General features: G+C 46.6%; 3 protein-coding genes across 4 annotated transcripts in view; 1 reads left to right on the top strand and 2 right to left on the bottom strand.

The window, feature by feature from the left end:
* Window positions 1-827, bottom strand: part of LOC142588349 (alpha-1,6-mannosyl-glycoprotein 2-beta-N-acetylglucosaminyltransferase-like) — a 41,655-nt gene extending 40,828 nt beyond the window's left edge. Inside the window, exon 1 of one of the 2 annotated variants that reach the window (XM_075699978.1) lies at window positions 242-827. Coding sequence is in view for 1 of the 2 variants with exons in the window: in XM_075699976.1 (XP_075556091.1) it covers window positions 75-108 (34 nt within the window). In the remaining variant the exon portion in view is untranslated. Of the gene's footprint in view, window positions 1-74; window positions 218-241 lie in introns of those variants that run through there. The other variant, XM_075699976.1, reaches the window with a different exon arrangement.
* Window positions 828-1,370: 543 nt separating this feature from the next.
* LOC142588348 (WD repeat-containing protein 3) lies at window positions 1,371-7,266 on the top strand. Its single transcript, XM_075699975.1, has 3 exons — window positions 1,371-3,533; window positions 5,588-6,100; window positions 6,615-7,266. Exons 1-3 carry the CDS (start codon window positions 1,527-1,529, stop codon window positions 6,939-6,941), a joined length of 2,847 nt encoding a protein of 948 aa, XP_075556090.1. The 5' UTR covers window positions 1,371-1,526; the 3' UTR covers window positions 6,942-7,266.
* A 1,858-nt stretch (window positions 7,267-9,124) lies between these two features.
* On the bottom strand, window positions 9,125-14,708 carry tex (THO complex 3 homolog tex). Its single transcript, XM_075699979.1, has 6 exons — window positions 14,416-14,708; window positions 13,862-14,018; window positions 13,418-13,622; window positions 12,420-12,581; window positions 11,086-11,186; window positions 9,125-9,370 (listed from the first exon to the last, which is right to left on the bottom strand). The coding sequence occupies exons 1-6, from the start codon at window positions 14,668-14,670 to the stop codon at window positions 9,216-9,218; spliced, it is 1,035 nt and encodes a 344-aa protein (XP_075556094.1). The 5' UTR covers window positions 14,671-14,708; the 3' UTR covers window positions 9,125-9,215.
* Window positions 14,709-22,840: the final 8,132 nt, after the last annotated feature.

The following is a 22,840-nucleotide window of genomic DNA, read 5'->3' as shown; positions in this document are numbered from 1 at the left end:
GCAGAACTAAATCTTTTCGTTTATGTAATACGCGGCAGCGGTAGCGAAAATAATAGCTCGACAAAGGAACTTACAAGTGACACTGCTTGTTTGTACATTGGTGCGCATACGCGAACTTCACAGCAAGATTGCAGGTACCCGAAAGCACAGGGCAAAGCACAGCCTCGCAGCTCTTTTGAGCGAAGGAGAAGGATACAAGTTGTTTCAACGCGTGGCGGACAGAAGTCGTTCGTTCGCTGACCTTTGCGCCGAAAAATCTCGGGCTCCGCAAGCGGTACGGAGTGGTGGCACTGAAGCAGTCGGCGCGCGCGGCAGCCGGGGGTGGAGCGCGGGCCACACAGCGCGCATTCGTCGACGTCTTCCCGCCGGCCTCTCGCAACACCGCACGAAACACCACGGGACGGCGGCGACAGACCGTCGACTGCCACGCTCGCGACAGGCTGTGACTGTGTCTCCGTTATCTCTCGGACCGCAGGCAGCGCTCCGGGGGAGGCAATTCACGCCGGGGACTCCCGTGTGCCGAGACAACGCGCGCACGCACCCAGCACGCACCCACTGATCGGAGCGGCCGGCCCCACGGGTCGGGAAGGCGCGCGAGGTTACTTCAGCCAATTCCTCGCCAATCTCCGGAACAAGCGACTCGGAACGGACACCCTCGGCCTTGCGCACCTGTCAGCGCAACGACGCACGGAAGTCGCTGGGCTGTAACGAGCCGCATTTAAAGCGCGCAAGGATGCATTTATACGGGTTACTATCGCAACTGAGAACAATCAATAGCGTCGCCTCCACTGCACGATGCGACCTCGCAACAGCTGACCGCGTAGTGTGCATCGCGAAGCCGTGCCGAGAAATCTCTGGGAGGGGTGCGGATACGTACGACGACGTGCGAGCGTACGGGCGAAACAAATAAGGGCCGAAATACCATAATTTGCAGGGATCCGGCCGCGTCCGCCACACGCCGCACGCACGGCCGACTTGGCCGCTGCTACCGTAGTCCTTGCGTGATCCTCCCTGCCCCTTTCGCTGTCAGCCTCCCCGCAGCGCACAACGGCGCAACACAACGGAAGGAAATCTGACAAAAACGAAAACAAAACTATCGAAACAGCTACCGAATTTTGCTCCGACGTGGACTTCTTATACACCTCCTTTGCAATATTTATAAACGTCCACTAGTGGATTTCATGTTTAGGTGTGTTAACCAGCGGCCCTCGTGGTTCAAAAATATATTTTAAAAAGTTATAAAATAAAATATATATTTAAATACACTATTAACAAAGCCCTTTGTAGCAATGTTTAAAAGATAATACATACCTTGTGATAATTTGTTTTGCACTGTTAGTGCTGCCATCTTTCATCTCGTAGAAAACAAAACGCGAGAGTGCGCGAGAGCGGCAAGTTGGCATTATGGCGAGCACATGGCACCGGTATTCGCATCGTTTTCGTGAAGCATGGGCGATTAAACGTTGACCCAGCGGTGTGTGTGTCCGCAGCGGGAATCCGGCACTTGGTTCTTTTAATTTACCAAGATGCCGCTGACACACCAGTACCTGCGTTTCACCAGTGGGCCTGTGTTCGGCGTTCTGGCCAGCGCCGAGGCGCGGGTCGCCTTCGTGCGCTACCAAGACACGGCGTCCCGGTACTATGCCGTGACCGCCTGCGAAAACGTGCTTCTCTGGGACACCAAGACCAAGCAGAAGGTGAAAACCTTCTCCGGCCAGAAGCATTTGGCCACGTGCCTCGCTACCAGTCCCGATCACCGGCATGTGGCCGTCGGATACGCTGACGGCGCAGTGCGCATCTTCGACGTGGGCCAGGACGATGGTGAAGCCGCGATCACGTTCCAGGGTCACAAGGCAGCCGTTACCAGCCTCGACTTCGACGAAGGAAGGCTCGCGTCGGCCGGAAAGGACGCGGTGATCATCCTGTGGGACGTCGTCGGCGAGGCCGGCATGTTCAGGCTCAAAGGGCACAAGGGAGTCGTGACGCGGTGCCGCTTCATGCGCCATCGCGGAAACGTGCTCGTGTCCAGCTCCAAGGACACGTTCATCAAGTTTTGGGACTTGGAGACACAGCACTGCTTCAAGACGCTCGTCGGTCATCGCGGCGAGGTGTGGGACTTTGTGCTTGCCCGCGGTGACAGCTGGCTCGTGACGGGAAGTGCTGACAGCGAACTGCGAGTCTGGGAGATCACCGACAAGCAGCGGGGACAGGAAAGTTCCGGAGACGCAGCGGAGGCGAAGAAGAGTCGGCCAGGCGCCGCGGAAGACGGTGTAGGGCGCGGCGTCGAGGGCGACGAGGACGAAGAAGCGGAGGACGAGGCGGGTTGCCCGCTGACATGCACCAAGTTCGGCAGCGTCATGCGGGAAGGCAAAGGCCGGGTGTGCTCCCTAGCCGTGGACCCGTCGGAAAGGGCGATCCTCTGCCACGGCGTCGACTCCTTGGTTGAAGTTTTCAAGTTGAACGACGAGACCGAGGTCAAGAGCAAGCTTCAAAAGCGACAGCGCAAGCTCCGAAAGCGACGCCTCAAGTTGGCCTCCGAGGATCAGCCGGAGGAGGAGCAGGAGCCGCGCGTCGAGGTGACCATTGCCGACACGGTGGAGAGGCTGCAGACGTTCAGGTGCAGCAGCAAGCCTTGCTGCCTCGACATCTTCTCCGCTAGAAATGGTTTGGCAAAGGCTGCAGTTGGTCTCAAGAACAACCAGGTCGAGTTTTACGTCTTCAACATGATGGACAAGAGCGTCACGCCGGTGCTAGCCGAAAGCATCCAACTCGCCGGCCACAGGAGCGACGTGAGGGCCCTGTCCTTCAGTTCCGACAACACGGGTATCTTGTCAGTCAGCGGTGAGACAGTTAAGGTGTGGGGTCGCACCAGTCAGCAGTGCCTGCGAAGCATGGCGTGCGACTATGGCCTCTGCTGTTCTTTTTTGCCTGGTGACAGACACTGTATTGTGGGCACAAAGACGGGCAAGCTCCAGCTTTTTGACATTGGTGCCAAAAGCCTAATCGACGAAGTCAAGGCACACGGTGGTCCCGTGTGGTCGCTGGATGTGTACCCGAATCAAAAGGGGCTCGTTTCAGGAAGCGGTGATAAGACTGTCAAGTTCTGGGACTTTGACCTCGTCGACAGAAATGGTGTGCAGGCGCTGACGTTAGTCCATGCCAGAACTCTTGAAATGGCAGAAGACGTGCTCTGTGTCCGAGTAACTCCCAACAGCAAACTGCTTGCAGTGTCGCTCATGGACAGCACTGTGAAAGTTTTCTTTATGGACACACTCAAGTTCTTTCTGTCCTTGTACGGTCACAAGTTTCCTGCGCTCTGCATGGATGTCAGCTATGACAGTGCCCTCCTGGCAACTGGTTCAGCTGATCGTAGTGTCAAGATCTGGGGGCTCGACTTTGGGGATTGCCATCGGTCTATCCTTGCACACGACGACAGTGTCATGTGCCTCAGGTTCTTGCCCAAGACGCACATGTTCTTCACAGGAGGCAAGGACTCAACCATCAAGCAATGGGATGCAGATAACTTTCAAAAGGTGGCCACTCTTTCAGTCATACAATAGTTAAGTGTAGTAGATTAGTAGCTAAGTTATTGAAATACCTGTTAAATATTACATATTTTTATGACTAAGTAATTTCAGTATAATATCAGTCAAATATCCAAACTATGGGCAACAGGCTTCCTTTTGTGTCACAGTCTTTAGCCAAACACACATACTCAAGTTTTTTTTATTATTATTATTTTAACGTATGAACGAAGGCTACCACTAGTGCTGATGATATGCTGGTGAAAGTAGACAGATCTTCAAGCTTGTACTAAACCGTAAAAGATATTTAACTCAAGTTACTGGTTGCCAGCTAAAGGAAGATTACTCAGCATATTAGCAGGTGCTAAACAGCACAGTAAAAAGTATTTGAGTGCAGTTCAAAATACTCAAGGCTTGGTCCAAAACTCAGCTTCTTGCATACGAGACATTCCCAAGTTACAGTTCTATTTGGGGAGTAGCAGCAACATTTTGGTAATTATACTGTTGGACCAAAAAATGTGGCACCACAATATATCGCAGGGTAAATTTGTGGAATTCCTTTGTACATTTCGAAAAATTATTTAGCAATTTTACTTTTCTTAACCATTTCTCCACATCTTGTGGACAGTCTCTAGTTAATTGCCATAAATGTTCCGGGATTAGAAAGTTGTTTGTAAGCCATACCTACCAACTCACCTGGACCTTCTGCATACAGATTTGGGCTCATTTTACAATTGTTGCATCAAGCTTGCGAAAACTAAATTCTGTTTGTGGAAAGTCTTCACTCGTCAGTCCACGGACCTTCCATTGGAAGTTTTCCCATGGTGAAAGAATGCAAGAGGTGTATACCTGCTTTGAGCAACTTTATACGGACGAGTTCCCAAAGCAGTTGCTAAAGAGGTCACTGTGATCTAAAAGCAATGTGTTGCTTGTCGGTATTTGCTGTGTTAAGTTTGTTGCTGCATCCAAAGGTAAAGGGACTGACAACCGATATTTAAGGACCTAGTTTTTTATGGCGCAACACAAAGCTCACCCTTGGTAGTGTTTAAATCTACAGCGGTTACTTCCAGAAGCATGTGGATATGTAGTAAGCAGAATTTTTCGATCTGAGCAGCCTCTAAAAAAAGAAGTAAAAGTCCCTCCTCCAGCAACGCTGAAAAGTGAGAGCGATACTGATAGGCCATCTCTTAAATTGTGAAAACCACCCATTGTTCTACTGTCACAGGAGTGAGTGTAACTTTGGTGAACCACATACTTTTTGACCTTTTCAACCATTTTTAAAAATAAAAAGCTGGTGCAATAAGTTTACGATGTTGTACAGATATTTCCTATATTTGTACCGCGTTTTCCCTCAAGTTCATGCCTATGTCGTGGCTGGCTGGCCCCCGTCGTTCTGTCGATAGACAAGCCAAGCCAACTCATCAAAAATGAAGGCGGAGGCAGCGCCACTTTTCTGCTCACTACAAACGAAGACTTATTGGCACATTGTAAGTCAGGAAACACGTATAATAATGAAACGTATACTGCATTTCAATACTAATAAGAAGACCAGGAGCAGCGTACAGTAGTAGAAGGTCACGTAGTGGGGGGGGGACCCCTTGTGCAGCTTCATGTTTTGCCGCATAGGACACCAAAAGTAATTGTTTGCTACTTGTAATGATAAATTATAAATATGAATCCACGTTTAATGAGAAAAATACTGCTCATTTGAGCCACTACGATAGGGAATCATTCCATCAGCAGGGTTATGTGGATTGGTGTTCTCAGTGGTTGTCTGTCCCTTTAAATCGTCTTTATAAAGTGTGTGCGTACCCCGGAAAAGGCATGTTCTCAGAGCAAGTGTGTCAAAAAATGTGCTACCACCCTTCCCCATACTGCGTCATGTCAGCGAGATTTTATGTATTCTAAAGAACAGGCTGGCAGATATGTACGAGCCACTCGATTGCTCCAGAAAGTATTTAGTGTTCAATATATGGCATCTTTATTAAAGTGTGATGTCCACGTCAAATTCACTACTTTCATGCCTTAACGTGCTGACTGCACTGTCACTATTGTGTTTTCAGATTGTGACCCTTGAGGGCCACCAGGCAGAAGTGTGGGCACTGTCCATCAGCCCTGACGGACGGTACGTGGTCACGGCCTCACACGACCGGTCCCTGCGCCTCTGGCTCAAGACTGAGGAGCCTCTTGTACTCGAAGAAGAGCGTGAGAACGAGAGGGAGGCCGAGTTTGAGACTAATACAAATCTCGAGGAAGCAGTCATCCCGAGGGAAGGTGGCAAGGACGAGCTAGGCCTGGCTGCCAAGAAGACGACCGAGACGGTCAAGATTGCGGAGCGTCTTTTGGAAGCCATAGACGTCTACAGGGAGCACAAGGCGAAGTGGGAGGAATACGAAGTCCAGCGTAAGGCATCTGCAGAACCAATCGCACCCCCCGCACCGCATCCACTGATGACTGTCTACCAGACAACCTGCCCCGAGCGTTACATGCTGGAGGCACTCAGGAGGATACGCTACAGTGAACTGGAAGAGACACTGCTTGTCCTTCCGTTCGGATATGTCATGGACCTTCTCAAGGTTAGTCTGTTGTATAGAATAGAATGTTATCACAAGAATGGTTAGTTCACTAGCACTAGTGCAAGATGCGAGCTGGGTGTTCAAGGTACATTAAGAGTGTCTATTGTTCTGTGCGACCGACATGGCAAAATCCAGAGCAGGTAAAGTCACTTGCACATTTATGAAAATCGGCTGCTTAGGCAAAGAGCAGAAGTAAGGGCTGGTTTACATGAGCATTGTCTATGTTCATACTCCCTCCCCCCCCCCTCCCCCTTGTCTCCAGTGTGCTGTCACCTGTGTGTCATGAACTGGCTCACTGGAAATTAGAATTCTGCCTTGCAAGGACAGTAGCTGTGCAAAAACAAGTTAAATGTTAATTAAAGCCATTGATTATTTTGCAACAGTCAAGTTTTGCTTGAGCTGCACAAATTTGCAATCTTGTGATTGTTTACCTTGTTGCAGTCACTGGTGCTAGCACCTTATTTATTGTCTCTGCACCGACCATAAAACGAGTGTGTATTCTTATTCATTCCAGGCACTCTCTGAACTGCTGAGTCGCAACTGGGAGGCAGAACTGTGCTGTCGCTGCCTGTTTTTTCTGCTCAGAGTGCACAGCGGACAGATCGGGGCCACCTCAGCACTGGTGTCAACTGTAGACAGGCTGCGGCTTTGCACTCTCAGCCACCTGGACCAAGCCAGAGATGAAATTGGCTACAACCTGGCTGGGCTCAACTTTCTACAGCGAGAGATTGATGCGCGGGAAGAAGTGGCGCTCTTTACCGATGCAACAAGAGCATTCAAGGAACGGAAGAAGAAGAAAACGAAAAAGGAACGAGCTATACTTTCAGTTGTGGCCTCGTGACAAACTCGTTGTAATAAATGTGATGGTGGCAAGGTATGAACTCCCGTATACACTTGTGCGTATGAACTACAGGGTGAAAGAAGCAAATTGGTGTTTTCAGAACCAGCAGCTGCATTGTGCGCAGCTATCATGTCATGTTAAGCTATCAGGACATGCAATTGTATCTGCTGCACGTAGATATCAATATATAAAGAAAAGGGTATAGAAGGTATTGCAGAACTGGTGGATATGCACATCATTGACGGGACTGGTGTGTCAAGTTAATTGTTTTCTGTAATGTAGATGCTTATTGTTAATAAACTCATTGGCCCAGGCAGCGAACACAGACTTTGCAGTTCTGAAAGTAGCAGCGTCTCTTCAAGCAAGCCCACAGCAGAACATTGAGAACTTGTCAAACACATTTACTATGACGAGAAAAGTTAAGTGTTTAAAAGGGCCATGAGCACAGACAAGGCCACTTGTTCATAAGTCTTGCCACAAAGGAGGGAAAGGAAGCAGGCTACCACAAAATGCATGGAGGCAAGCAACAGTTCATCATCAGGTGATGACTATAGCACTGTGACTAGATGCTCAATCAGCAAGTTGGCCATGCAAATAAAGCCAGAAAGAGTGCTATCTTAAGCCACTAAATGATCTGTAATGCAGGGCACAGTCGTCTTAATTCCAACTAAACAGTTAACAGGCAATACACATCTTTGATCACCTTGAAGCAACGTAAACACATTGGCCAACAGAGTTACAAGCCATAGCTAGAACAGATATACTAAGTGGCGCAAAACAATTTACTATGTGGGTGAGCGACTGCAGAGTTCCATGGTGGAAAAGTGACCTCAGTCAGTATTGATGGGACGCTGGATATCAAACACAGGCACATTCGACTATTCACATTATCAATGTCCCCTGATGGGGCATTTTTGGCACAAACGGCCCACTCCAAGAAGCCAGAAATTGCCTGAAAGCCTCATTTGAACAAGGTGGCTTCAAAACGCATTGAAGAAATAATGATCCAAACAAAACCTTCGCATTTGTTGCGACTGCTTGTATACATGAAGTGAATGCAAAGCACTCGAGGATGCCTGAACTATAGTAACAGCAATACAAAGAAAACAGAGAAAGTGTAGGGGAAGTTATGTTCAATGACACGTAAAAACATACAAGGTAAAAGGGATTGAAATGACGAAAAAATAACTTGTGGCAGGTGGGAGCCAAACCCACATTACACATGTAGTGCTCTAACAATTAAGCTGACTGTTAACCCCCTCCGAGCCATGGACAGTTCAGCTCATCAACAGTACTTTTCATTTTTTAGCAATGCCATGGATGAGCTGGTTTCCATCTCAGTGCTTTGTCGTGCTTCCAGTAGATGGCAGCACACAATCCGTGGAGCAGTGCAACCAGGAGTGAGTTTATTCTCACGAAGGAAGTAAATAATGTTGGCAACTGGGGTGTTCAAAAATAACTTGGTCATTTTTGCTCAGATTTCGGGTTAAGTGGCGCAAAAGGGGTGAAGTAGGCCATTACAAGGATGTGAAAAGAATTGAATGCTGACATGAAAGAGTGAGTCAAAGAACAGTGATTGTTTTTTTTTTATGAGGAATGGCTGCAGTTCTAACCTTCATTTCACGTAGTCTTTAGATCGCTCATTGGCTTGTACTGCATGCCAACCACAAAAAATTCATTTCTAACAAAAAAAATCGTATGCTACTTTGCCACTCGTGAAACCGCATGCAACCAAATTGTATTATCACATGGGGAATTACAGTTGAAACTCAATATAACAAACCGAGATATAATGAGGTAAATGAAGGTATTCTCATTTCGAATGAAACATCGTTATAAGGAGGTGTGACTGTATCCTCTGCACCTTTCAAACTTAGGGCGGATTCATTGGGTACAATAAAATTTTGTTCTTTCAAAGACCTTAGGTGTTGAAAACTTTCGCAGTAGTGGATACACTGAAGATTGTCGAGTGTAAATTTAAATATGACTGTCGTAGAAGTGAGTCATCACTTTACTCAGTCCTTGTATTCAAATTTGTTCTTGTTGATCTTTACTTTGCGGTTAAGCATGACTGTGAATGTCATTACCTATTTCTTGGTGTGGCAGTTGCCATTGGCGCTAAAAAAAAGCTGTGTATAAACGCTGGCGAGAGATGACAAGTGTAAAACAATTAATAAGATTCACGTTTCTATATAAGATGACTTGTTGTTTTGATGAGTGAACATTTTATTTATATACAAGCCACGTACCAAATGAGACACAGTTGGTGACTGTTCATGACGAACTTGGCAAGCCGAAGAGCTTCACCGTTCCTGCATCTTGGTCCCGCTCCCCTTTGTCGTCGCAGGCAAATGCGAGGAGGTGGCGCTTGGGGTGCCACGCTATCGTGAATGTGGGCGACTCGCACGGAACCTCAAATATTTTTTCCCCTGCAAACACAAGATGACAGCTGTAGTTGCACGCACTGCTGCAAGGCTCTGTTCTGTATCCCAAAAAACCTGATTTCCCACAAAGCCTGGACACGTAGACCCAAATTCAAGATATTAGTTTGTACTAGTTTTAGTGATCTGCACACTGTTCCATTAATATGAGCTGACACGCATTAACAACGGAAAATTGCATTGGTTTTGGAATCCCATGTCCCGTAAACCTTTGAGGATGACTGTACCTTACAGCACAGTGATAGACTGCAGTGGCACAAGCAACAACAGCACCACTGACGTCTTCCATAGCTTCCAAGATCATCAAACAGCACATCGTCAGCCATCATTAATTCGACTATATACCCCGACATGTTTCACGCGTAAAATTAAGCTACTACTGCACTACAGTTTCTTCATATCCAGTACACATCAGAAATGATGCTTTTCATAAGGTCTTAAATTTCTATGCAGTTGGCCTTTAAAAACAATGCTGCATACCCCACAGGGATAGAATGGAAGCCAACAGTATTTCAAATTCCAATGCCAAACTTCTGCTGTGAATTGACATTGCCGCACTCGCAGCTCACACACTATGTTCCTACCGGTGGCTCAATGCCGGTAATCCCTGCCACATTGCCGCTGTGCTTGGGTGCTTGGTTACCTTGTGTTGCGAAGCTAGCCACAGTGCAGATTTCACCAGTTCACTGTAGATAATCTTCAACTTCTGGAGCACTATTGGACATTTGGGATCTTTTCCTTCTCATGTTCAAACGTTGGAAAGAAAGCAGGCACCACAAAATGCATCACTCCATAACCAAATGCCGCACTACACTATGCTCACAAAAGATGACTTGCCGAGAAACCTAAGTGGCTTTCATTTGTAGCTTTGTGCTAGTCTTCAGGGGCTGAGAATTTTCTAGTGGTGTGTGAACAGTAATTTTCGAAACTGAATTGAATATGAATCGATAAGTGCCAAAAACATATGAAATGGATGTAAACAGAGCTTGAGAAAGACCTAGTTGGGGCAGCTTTGTCATTCCGCAGTGCAGTGGCAGGCACGGTGACACGAAAGGTTGACAGTTTGCGCTTCACTTATGTGTTCCTCATTTTCTACCAACTTTGTGTGTCACTGTGCCGGCCACAGTGCAACAGAACAATAAACTGTGTCAAATATTGAATACTTCTTGAACAGGGAGCAGACGTTTTTGCCCTTTATATAAGGTGACCTTTGCATCCTAGTACTGTATAATCACAATCTTAGCAAGTTTCTGTCGTTATACACTGCACGTAATAAGCAACTTATTCTCATACTCCGGGCTTATCAGCAAGTGTGAATGACAGTGGCTTAGCCGAAAAAGCCATACTCCCTGATCAATGTATAGCTTGCTCCACTGCATAGCTTCTTGTGTTTTATATCTGTTATGGCCACCGGGATTATACTAATTTCTCTTTTCCTCCAATATTATGCTTTATCGCACGCAAGTGGCAATTTGAAATACTCTAAACCTTTTTGAAAACTATTTGTATTTACAAATACAATTCAATTAGATGGCCGAATTGAGTGTGGCAATAGCCAATTCATTATGCAAAAGCTTCAGATATTTGGAAACCCTAGAATTTCCCCTTTCATAAATTTGACTTCAATTCTAGTAGATGCGCATGCACAAACCCAAGCAAAGCGGTAACCATGTTTCACTGCTGCTGCAAGCATAAATACTCACCAGTTTCCACATCAGCAATGTCAATGAGCAGGTCCTCTGATGCAGATGCCAGCATTTTCCCATCGTGGCTGAAGCTGATGGTTCTCACCGGCCACTCCAACCTGATGCAAACAGAACAGCAAGAAAAAAAATTCTGCATATTAAAGAATTCTACAGTGGCAGAATCAATTAACAAAGCAGAAGCTTCTTGGGAGTGTTTGTTCTGTCTGTTTTACTGGTAGACAAATATGCCACTTCATTTCTTGAGCTATTAGTAAAAACTTGGAGTGCTAAAAGCACGAAAGACGTAGAAAAAGAAACACACACGACATGAGCTCATTGATACATGCTGCTGTCTCAATGCAAAGATTAATTTAAGTTTATGAAAGAGGAAGTTGGCAATTGAGAGTAGTACAATGACTTGTACAACTTTCAGACACCCCCAACTTCCCTGTTTAAAAAAAATTCCTACGCTGTGTCAGCTGTTGTGAACTTATCTGGCTTACCAATGTTGCAGTGCTTCAAGTTTTGAAGTGATTCATGCTTGCGCTGGCATATCTTAGCTTTCCAGTTAGGTCAGCTGATAGGAAGACTCACCAAAATAATGCCACCGGTTCCTGCTTCAATGTGCTTGCCAGTATGATTTCTTTGGTTCAAATACGCGGGATTTTTTTTTATCATTTATTTGCGAGGTTTAATGTCCCAAGGTAACAGAGGCGCTGGGAGGGACGCCACAGAGGAAGGCTCCAGATTTAAACTAGTACTGAGTGCTCTGTAACATGCACTTAAAGCACACTACACAAACATTCTTGCACTCTGCCCCCACTCAAACGCAGCCACTGTCAAGCCCACAACCTTGTGATCAGCGGCAGAATACCATCACCACTGAGCCATTGCTCATATAGGTAGGTTTTTCCTTTTTGCCGGCACACCATCCTTAGGTAGTTATCAACATTAAAGCCCCTCCATATATGTTTCCATCGACCAAGTTATGTACCACCGCCCTACCCTCCTCCTCACCCTATCAGCTTCCAGTGTCAAGCAGAATGTACCTCACTCAGCTTCTGGTTCCGAGCAGATGTGATGCCATCTGCCACTGCAGCATAGAAGTGCGAGGATGCAGCAGCAGTGAAGATGGAAATTCAGAAAGCAGGGATTGCTTAAGCGGAACTGATGTGAATAAAAAATAAAATCAAGGAACGGTGGCACACTTCCATGGGTTGGTGCTACTTAGCAAAAGCTGCAGTGGCGTGTGGACAGAGGAGCTCTAATTAACTCTACATCTTTTACTTTCATGAACTCCTAGTCCCTCACATCTTGCAATCATCCCAATGCAAAAAGTCGTGCACACGTACCGCGAGAATGTCCTAAGGCAGGCCAGCTCTTGGACATCCCAAAGGCTGACCAGGGCATCCACACTGCCCGTGGCAAAGTACTTGCCCGTCGGATCAAACTCGATGCAGATGCAGTTGGCCGGATGGGCATTTAACACAGTCTGCAGTTGCAAGTCGGGGTAGCTGTGCACATGAGGAAACAGTGAAATCAATAAGTGCAACTCTTTCACAAACACGTTTCCATGCAAACCGAATAGAAAATAGACACCAAATGTGCTTATGGCCAATCGCAAATATTTAAGTATGTTTCAGACTCCCTTTTTCAAGCATTCTTAGCAGATTCACAAATATAATCAGTGGCTTGTGAGTGTTTAGCTGCATTTGTGAAAAAAAAGAAAATAGCAGGGCACTGGTAATGAAGTCTATGCCAGATAATAGAGAGGTTTAGCTTGTCCGGTATTCGGGTAAACGCAGGCAAACGTTGGGGCGGAGGCGTAAACGTGAGTGGCCTGCATGGTGCAGCCACCTGGTGGCGCAGAGCTCAAACAGACAAAAACAGCTAATGTTGCATTAACCAAGCGTATTCTACTTCATAAATTTTCGGTACTGGCGTAATCGTGTTGCTGCCAGCGTTTACCTGCCAGCGTTTACCCGATTACCAGACAAGTTAAACCTCTCTAATGTGATGAAATATCAATTTTACCTACTAATTATTAGCACAGAGGGGCACAAAGCTAGTGAATAGCGTGGCTCAAGGCAGCTAATTAAAACGATTGAAATGAGACTATCAAGGAACTTTCATATTATAAAATGAGTTACATACATAGCTCAATAGCTCAAGCATGTGAAATTGGTGACCTGCCATGTTAAAGATACACCCACCATACCATGCTTTCTACAATAAAATTTCAAGGCTAAAAAATAAAATGCGATTTTTGCATCTACTGCAAATAAGACATATCCTCAATTCGCAATGCGCGTAAAACACATCGGCAAACAGCACTTCACCCAGAGCTCACCTCAGGATGTGGATGCAACCCTGGCCACTGGTGAGGAAGAAATGCGTGTTGGTGTTGTTCCAGGAAATCTCGTTCACCTCAAACTTGAATTGCTGGTCTGTGCGGACCTTGTGTGATCGGACGTCAATGAAGGACACCAGATCTTCCTTGTTTCCCACAGCAATTGTCTGTCCATCAGGTGACCAGCAGATGTTAATGTTTTCTCCTAAAGAAAGAAACATTCACAGCCAATTGAGAGAAAACGCACGGCAATGCATATCAACAATGTCAAAGCGTACATAGACAAACTGTCACACAGAAAGCTAGCCTGGCAAGAGGTTTCGGTTACGCCAGAAAGAGATGTGCCTCTATTTTGACATGCAGAGGAGCCGGCTAGCTTAAACAGCTGCGTTCAAGAAGACACTACTTTAAATGAAGTGCGCTAAGGTTTCACATATGGCCCACCTTTAGTGCCAACGACCGCTATCGACTTCTGCGTCCGTGCGTCCCACAACCGGACAGTTTTGTCCAAACTTGCCGTTGCCAAGTGGTCAGGGTTTGAAGGGTGCCAGCACAACTGGTCGACGCTGTCTCCGTGACCCTTGAAGACATGATCCTTCGCCTAAATAAACACACACAAAAAGATACCGGTCACTTTCTTCTTAAACATGTAGAGTACACGTAAGCAACAGCACTGCTCTTCAGCTGCACGTACAGAATGCCAGCTACGTTACTTAAACGAGCACTTTTGACTTCACTGGCTGCAAACTGCGTCGTACACACGAGCCATGAAGCGCACTTTCAACATAATACTGAATGCAAAAGAAGCATTTACGTTTCACCGGTCCCATCACACAAATTTATGCATATCAAAAAATGACACTTCAAGGAACAGTGACAGGTCTATGAACGCTTAAGCTAACTTGATCGCATGTCATAAAGGCATACCGGCCTGTCACTAACAGTTATCTTGTGACACAATGAAGTGACTAGCTCTTGAAACGCCGCCGTTCACTTGCCATGCGATCCTTGTCCAAGACGAATATGCTGACGGTTTTGTCGAAGCTCCCGCAGGCGAGGCGGCGGCCATCGCAACTCCAATTGACGGAGTGAACTTTGGAAGAGTGGGCCTGGTAATCCTTTACGCGGCTATTGGCCTGGAAGAACGCGGTAAGTGCTTGACCGTGGCTCGATTGCTGCTGGTTCCAGCTTCTATTCGGCGCCATGACGCTCATCGGTTTATAAACACTATCAGCATCAAGAGCGCCAGCCATTCTTGCTCCACGACCATGGAGAACAACGCTCTTAAATTCATGGAGAACACGGAGGAAGGAAACTCAGGAGAGGCCCTGACGTCACTCTTTGTGAAGCTAAAGTGAAGCCGGAAGTTGGCGTTGCTCGTGGCGTTGCTCCGCCTATCGGGCCAGCTCTCCTCTCCTGTTTGCAGTATAGTAACTCTATGCCTGTTTGGATAGATGGATGGATGATTGAGGCTCAACCCTCTGAATCGGGCGGCGGCGGCGCCCGCCACCTAGCCTTTAATGGTATATATGCATGCATACCTATGTATTTACTCCTTTACTTTTGCGTTGATATTATCCACCAATCAGATAGTCTGCGTTTAGTTATTTCTACCTGTTCAAAGTCTATTCTACTTTCACTGTCTTTAAAATCCAAAGCTTTGAATATTTCCCCGTTAGATTCAACCAACGTTTTTATCTAAAAACGTTGGATTCAACTGCAGGCTGAAGTTGTTTACAAGCAAGTATAAGGTGTTCAGCCGTTTCCTCCTCCTCTCCACACATCTCGCACACCAAATCTATCTCCTGGTATCTGGCTCGGTACGTTTTAGTCCGCAGTACACCTGTCCTGGCCTCAAACAACAATGAGCTTCCCTTAGAGTTATCGTAAATATTTTGTTTGGCTATTTCTTACTTAAACGTCCTGTACGTCTCCAATGCCGATTTGGTTTGCATCTCTGTACTCCACATACCCCTCTCTGTCTCCTTAACCTTTTTCTTGACAGATGATTCTTTACTTGTCCCCCCGCTACTGCCCAAGTATTTGCTTGTCAATTTTCTAGTTCGCTTCCTCCACCTCGTGTCAACATTCCTCGTGTATAAGTAACTGAAAACCTTCCTAGCCCACCGAATTTCCCCCATTTTTCTCAATCGCTCCTCAAATGCTATCTTGCTATTAGCCTCTCTGCCCTCGAAAGAAGACCATCCCAGATCCCCCTGCACTCCAAGATTTGGTGTCTTGCCATGTGCTCCCAGAGCGAGCCTACCCACACCACGTTGCCTAATTTCCAACTGTTGCCGGGTCTCTGTTCTAATTAATACATAGAACTGCATTGGCAAAAGTCAGGCCTCCATTCAGGCCTCCAAAAGTCAGGCCTACATTTCTCGCGAAACCACGCCGCTCTGCGTGCAACCGGGCTGCTCGGACGCGCGCGCTCCGCAGCAATACAATCGCGATGTCTCATTGCATTACCGTTGCCGAAGTCATGTTGAAAGAAGTTCATAATTGACTTCGCAAATTGGGCCGTGAGGTCTAATCGGCCGCTTTTACCAGCTTTTGTGAATATAAACATGCCTTACAATTAAGGCCAGCCAACTGAACTCTGTTCGAGCTCGTGTCTACGTTCCCGTGTTCTCGTGAGCTCGTAGGTGTCTTGCATTCTTCAGTGCAGTGAGAATGCGTACATTTTTTTCGTGTCGGCGTCTAGCTCGCAAGTCTGTCTGAGAGCCCCAAGAAGTACAAGCAGCGGAAAGCAGGGAGCGATAAAGGTGATCTTTTTCAAAAACACTCAAAAACTGGGCGGCGCGGCCTGTAGAAGAGCCGGTAGAAGCAGCGGATTCGACCTCACGATACAATCTCCGCACTTCATTATGAACTTCTTTCAACATGGTTACACATCGCGATTATATCCTTTGGTCTAGGATTGATGCGGAGCGCGCGCGTCCGAGCAGCCCGGTTCCGCGCCGCGCGGCGTGGTTGCGCCATATGGGTTTCGCGAGAAATGTAAACAAGAGGCAGTGGCTTCGTTTTCAACTGTTTTTTATACAGGCTCGGTATTGAATGAAACAAGTTTTTATCCCGGAAACAAACACTGTGTTATACGGCGCTGCTACTGCGTTGTTCTAGATCATTTTTTTTTCGGGTTTTTTATTTGCAACCCGTCGCGAGGAGCCTCACGTGCATGCTCGTGCGCGTGAACGCTGTTGGCGTGCAACGAAGCAACACGGAACGCGCAGAGTCGCAGAGTGATAACTTTTGCCGAGGGTAGCTATAATCATAGAGTTTCTCACTATAATATGAGAAACTCTATGGCTATAATGTACGAAGTCGCCATTTTTAACGCGACAGCGTTTAGGGCCCCGTGTCGCCGAAAATCCGGTGTCGGGCGTCGTTTCGGCAAAAAGATTTTCAAACCACCCATATCCAGGCCCTCCATGTGGCGCAAGGAGGTTACTGAACTAATTGAATTTCTCGAGCTAAAATACGTAGAAAAATCGTAAAGTACGACATACACAGCACCTACAGACATGATAGCGTCAGGTTGTCATTTGACTATACGAGAAAACATATAGTTCTGTTACGTGAAAACTCAGACAAGCACCTTTCTATGAATGGCGTTTGTGCCATTCATAGACCGGCCACGGCGTCCGCCATTTGAGCGCCGGCGCCCGAGTATCTCGGGGGCCACGGAGCAGCGCGCCCGGTTCCTTGCAATACCTGCAGATTGCGCTCGCCTCCTCCACATCGCTAGAGTGCATCGATGTCCTCATCGCCCGCCACTCCGTACTAGGTGGAAACAACCACGGCGTCTACTACGGCATTGGACAGGCGAGTGCATGCCTGATACGCACGAGCGCCGGCGACGCGTCCCTACGGTTTTCGCCAAGGGCGTCTACTACGGCGTCCGCCATTCGTGTTCCGAATGCCGTGGTAGACGCCGTGGTTGTCTCCACTCTGTCCGGAGCGGTGGGCGAGGACATCGAGGCACCCTAGCATCGCGGCTCACGCAAATGGCCGCGTTTCTACCAGAAAGCCCGCCTTCGTGCAAAGCGTTCGCGACCACCGTTTTTCGTATGGTTTCCCGGTAAGCATCACGGTTACCAGTTGTCGGGAAACGTGAGAAGCAGTCAGGGACACGACCTACTGTATAAGTAGGTCGTGTCAGGGATCTTAATGCTTTAGAAAGCTTATGTGTCCTCCATCTTTTTTTTTTTTACTTAGTGTAGAAAAGTGTAGCTCCGCCCACCTACACGAAGACATTTTTTATATGTGTAGTGTTGCATAAAAAACTAAGCTTTCTACACTGTGGTTTCGATGGGTGTGGGCAGCAGACTACAAAGCAAGCTGGCGTTGCAAACGTGTGGCGCCATTTTGTCGGCGACTGTCGGGTCTGATATAGCGACGATAATGAATATTCGCTGACGGCAGTGAAGTGCTGGCGTGAGCATGCGTAACAGATAATGGTGAGCTAATCTTCCGAGAAGATAAAATTGTCTTGCTCATGGATGGTGCGGGCTGTTTTAGACTCCGCATTGCGAAGTTGTCCTCGTGCACTGCACATTCGCGATGTATTTCGCTGTACTTTATCTAGGGTTGGTGATGAAAGGAAACTCGTACATTGGCGTTTAGTTTCAGGCAACCAGTAAGTGCAAAGTCAGGCGAAGTGCGGGGTCAGGCGCTTTTCGTCTGCTGACAAAGAAGACGACTCGCAGTCTACTCTGATTGGCTACAGCCCAGCGATTCCAAGTGTAGCACACGACGTAATAGCCCTAGCCCGGCACTAGACTCGTCTGCACAAGCCTGTACGTAATGTAGGTAAAATAAATTAACGAAGTCGTAAAAAGAAAGACACAGAGACTTCGCTTTCTTTGTGTGTCTGCTTCTTTCTATGTCCTTGTTCAGTCGCGCTTACACATTCTATGATGATTTCAAACCAACTAGCCCGCCGTGTTTTAACTAAATTAAGAGCGCGGAAACTCGCTGTCAAAACTGGAGTGAGGAATCGCGGCAGCAGCAAGCGAATTGACCTTCATGCATCCCTCGCTTCAATGCGAACGAAACGTAGAAAGCACAGCGCGTACGAAGCTACCGGCACTACGCGCACTGTGCAAACATCATAGATCGCCTTGAAGGTGAGGCCTGCGAGGGCGTGCATTTTGGCCACGTCGCAGATCGCTTTCAAGAGACACGAGCGCCGGCAACGGGTCCCTACGACGTCCGCCAAAGGCGTCTACTACGGCGTCCGCGATTCGCGCGGCTATGCGCGGCCAACGCCGTAGTAGACGCCGCGGTTGTTTCCACTCTGAACGGAGCAGCGGGCGAGGAGGACATCGAGGCTCCCTAGCAACCGCCATAAAAGAACGCCCCTCCTCCCTCACCTGACCCCCTTGCCTTGCACGCGGCAATGGCAGAAATGCGCTTGGAGTGCCCATAAATTGCTATCACAATAAAAAAATATAACCCTATTGGAACACAGCTTCTACTGAAAGCGTGCACCTCCCAATCTTGGAGGCTATAGAGCGGGCCACTGAAAGCCAAGCCTGGCGAAACCAGCGGAAAATCCAACATTGCGGCCCCTAAGATAGTGCAGCGTGGCTTGTAACAATCGATTTTGTCTGGACAGTTGAACTGTTGGGCTAAATTCGTCCGAAAAATTGCTTGCGAAAATGTATTAGTTCTGTGGGAACTCTGACGGTGCATTTATGAAGTCCAGAATATCCATCAAGTCCAAATTTATGATGTCCGAAAAATCTGTCGGCGACTGTATTCTATTACGGTACATTCTGCTGCTTCAACAGGGACCTATAAAGCATTTTATTTGTATTATAGAAAATTCTTCATGAAACTTGTACGTTTTACTATTGGCTGTATAATTCTTGTATAGTACCAACAGAAACTTGCATTGGGATTTTCTCAAGGGTGCAGCCTAGCATGACTAAAGTCCTTGGATATGCTTGCTTTTAAACGCGGAAACGCCCACCACACAACTGTGGATTACACTGTTAAATAAGGGGAACATACAAAGAGAATACATCAAAATATGGCTTACAATAATACGCCAATATCGACTTTACATTAACATGTAACTTTACATGTGGGACACTGCAAAAAATTGGTAGAATAACTGAGTGTTAATTTATGCAATGATCTGTCTTCGGGTTCTGCCTACTCTTCTATGACACTTCACCCAGGGTGCCAGAGTTGGCATACTTTACTAAAGCACTAACTTCAGGATCAGTCCCGACAGAGCAGACATGCCAATCCCTGGCAAGGAATAGAAAGCATTGCTTCAATGAATGAATTCTATCACAGATCCAGCAGAGAGGGGCCTTTTTTGATATTGATAGCAGCACAACAATCTGCTACACGTTAATAAAGCGATAGCATTGTTTGGCTCTTTCCTGCACTTTGCGGGTTGATGTTCCTGGCCTTTACAGGAGGAGAGTAGGCCACAGCAGCACAAAATTTGTTACATGTTAATAAAGCGATAGCTTTCTTTGACTCTTTCCCCCCTGCTTCCCCCACTTTGTGGGTTGATGTTTCTGGCTGTTAACAGGAGGAGAGTGGGCGACTATGCATGTGCTGGCTGCTGTCTTGCAGAGACAACAACGTAGAGCACGGTATGTGCCACCGCAGGCATAACAGACAGCTTTGACACTGCATATGTGATATTGATATGCGCCCATTTTTGACCAATCCCAAAGGATGAATGTTCCAAGGTGACACAGTTAAGGTGTATGTAGACTAACATATATTCAAGCAATCTCTTTATCTACTTCACTTGCTTTAGATGGACGTCGGCTGATATCGGACAATATAAACCGGAAGGTGTGTGAAGAGCAGAGAGAAAGTGCAGGCGAGGTAGAGGAGGAGAGCAAGGAACCTGAATGGCTAGCGCGGGTGATGTCATGTACTAGGGGAGGAGGGCCAGCTGCGGACACCCCATCTGCAACAGATGCCACTGAGTCGAGCATGGCCTCTTGACGGATAGCCATTGTGTTGAAGTTGCAGCCACAATATTACAAATAGTGGGGATTAATGGGTGAGTTACACTGGGGTGCAGTTATTACAACTAGATATATACTCTGTTGTGGTATCATTCGGCATTGTGGTTGTCAGCAAAATTGTCAGTGTGTGTCTACTGATGTGCCCATAAGGTTTTGTGATTTATGGATGGCATAGGGACGTGCAGCAGCTTATCCAATTAAAGCTATCGCTGAATCACAAAGCTAACGCTTTGACATTTATCTTTGCTAGTTCTTGACAAAATTGCTTTGGACACGAAATGACTATAATAGAATAAGGTGACTTCAAAAGTGTACCTGTCATGAAAAGCAGTGCACAGTAGTAAATCATTGGCGCAGTGGCATACCAACTCTATAATTCTCAAGTGGGGGTTAAACCGCAAGACGTCTGACATTTGTCACTCTTTCTGAAGGTTAAAGGGGCCCGAACCACTTTTTATCGAAGTGCAGAAAGGCATTTGAAGTGAAAATAGGCTATTTCAGAAATAGTCTGTCGCAAGAAGTACTTCATGCGTTCAGCAGAAGTGGAATTATTGGCAATCAAGCATGGCCTCCGCAGTGCTTCCACTCGTTCTTCAAAGCCTTGCACTGCGAAGGCTACGGCGGAGCGGGGCGTGCCCACAACGCTTCGCCTTCTGCGGTGCACAGTTCAAATTTCATTTTGGATGTTAACGTAGAAGCCACGACTTCCGATTTTGGTGTCTACAATGCGCTAAGCATAAGCCAAACGCAGTTGTTCTCAGCGAGCCACAGTGTGCTTAGCCAATAGACTCGTGGTGGCACACCGCAGTGGTCGTGGTATCCACGCTACATAGCAGACGGCAGCTACCAATAGCAGCCACGTATGGCAATCCGCTTTTCTTCTTTTTTTTTTAATAAAGCATCTAGAAGAGAATGAGGAGCGGACTTCTGTTGAAAAGAGAGCGTTTGAGAGAAAAGTGACATTGCGCTCCACTTCACTCCATGCGCTGCCTACGACAGCGGTTGAAATGCTCACAGAAGCATATGCTACCTCCGGGGTATGTTATTTCACCAAGCCTGAGGGGTGGTTCAGAGCCCATTTAAATTGTTCTAATTTTACGCCAAACCATCAGCGCCGGTACAACAGTGCGATGTCCCGAATTTCAGTCAATTTTCACATATTTAGGCCATTGTGGCTCTGTTAATGTTCTGAAGACTTGATAAGTTCAGTCTGGCTTTCTTTTAGAACACAACATAGTCCATTTTTACCAATAACAAGCTAACTACATAGGCCCGAGCAGACGGGGCCAGAATCTACGATATCATGGCTGCGAGTTGGTGCGGGAACTTAAATGTGGTGTCACCACTCATCCTTTGTTTTTGCACCTTCTCAGGTTTACAAAATTACGCCTCAGGAAAACAGAAAGGTACTTTGTCAATATAGCTAAACTTAAGTTTTCTCTTTAGTGTCCCTCTCATGTAGCCATGGAAACTCTTGCTGTTCATTCCACTTCACACATCTTGGGATGGCCATTTTGTCAAGTACCAATGAGCAGAGTGTAAGACAGCCGGCCCAAGCGTTTTGCAGCACTTTAAGTTCTATTGCAATTAATGCTTCTCTGGAAAACCCACAAGCTGCATCAACATGCTGTTACCACACTGACAAAGCCTTTGGGTACAACAAGCATCAAACATGTTTCTAACATAGAGGTAACCTCTAGGTGAACAGAAATGCAACGTGACAGTGAATGCTCTCAACTCGTGGGAATAAACGTTAGCTGTGTGTGTGTTTAGTCAAGCCTTTTGTGGCTTTCGCCTTCACACCTCAATGTTGAATATTGTCTGATGGTGGAAATACTCAAAGTAATGCAAATTATTAAAGTTACTAAAGGCCATTTGGTATGGGCAATCTGTCCATGTGTCACAGCTCTCATGAGTTATTATTATTATAGTATCATCAAAGTTGAAGCTATGCAAAGAAAGGCTATTAGATTTATTTATTCTAAGACAAGCATACTGTGTCATCGACTGAGGTCATGACCACTAAGAAATTTGAGAAACTCAAGCTACAAAGAATGAAAAACCATCTAAACTTCCTTTAATAATGTCGACAGCTGGGGAAAGCTGGTGCAGATGCATTGACACAAACTGCTCGACAAGATGGGACACAAGGTAAGAAACAGACAGTTTCGTTCTTCCAATAAACTCAGTTGTAAGTCAATGCTTGTCTGTCCCTCTTGATGTCGATTGGAACCTTTTTTTATTCTGTTATGTGGAATGCAGTACTGTCATCTACTGAACTGTACATTGTACTTATTTGCATTTTGTTACACGTGCCTGTCCTGCTTGGATCACATGGCGGTCCGCAGCATGTATTACATAAATAAATAAACAAATAAATAAAGCTGACTTTCATAATGAACAGGTATGTTCAATG

Source organism: Dermacentor variabilis, chromosome 7 (assembly GCF_050947875.1).
Source record: "Dermacentor variabilis isolate Ectoservices chromosome 7, ASM5094787v1, whole genome shotgun sequence".
NCBI classification, from domain to species: domain Eukaryota; kingdom Metazoa; phylum Arthropoda; class Arachnida; order Ixodida; family Ixodidae; genus Dermacentor; species Dermacentor variabilis.
Note: the sequence above shows the minus strand (reverse complement) of the source record. Positions and strands in the feature narration are given on the sequence as shown.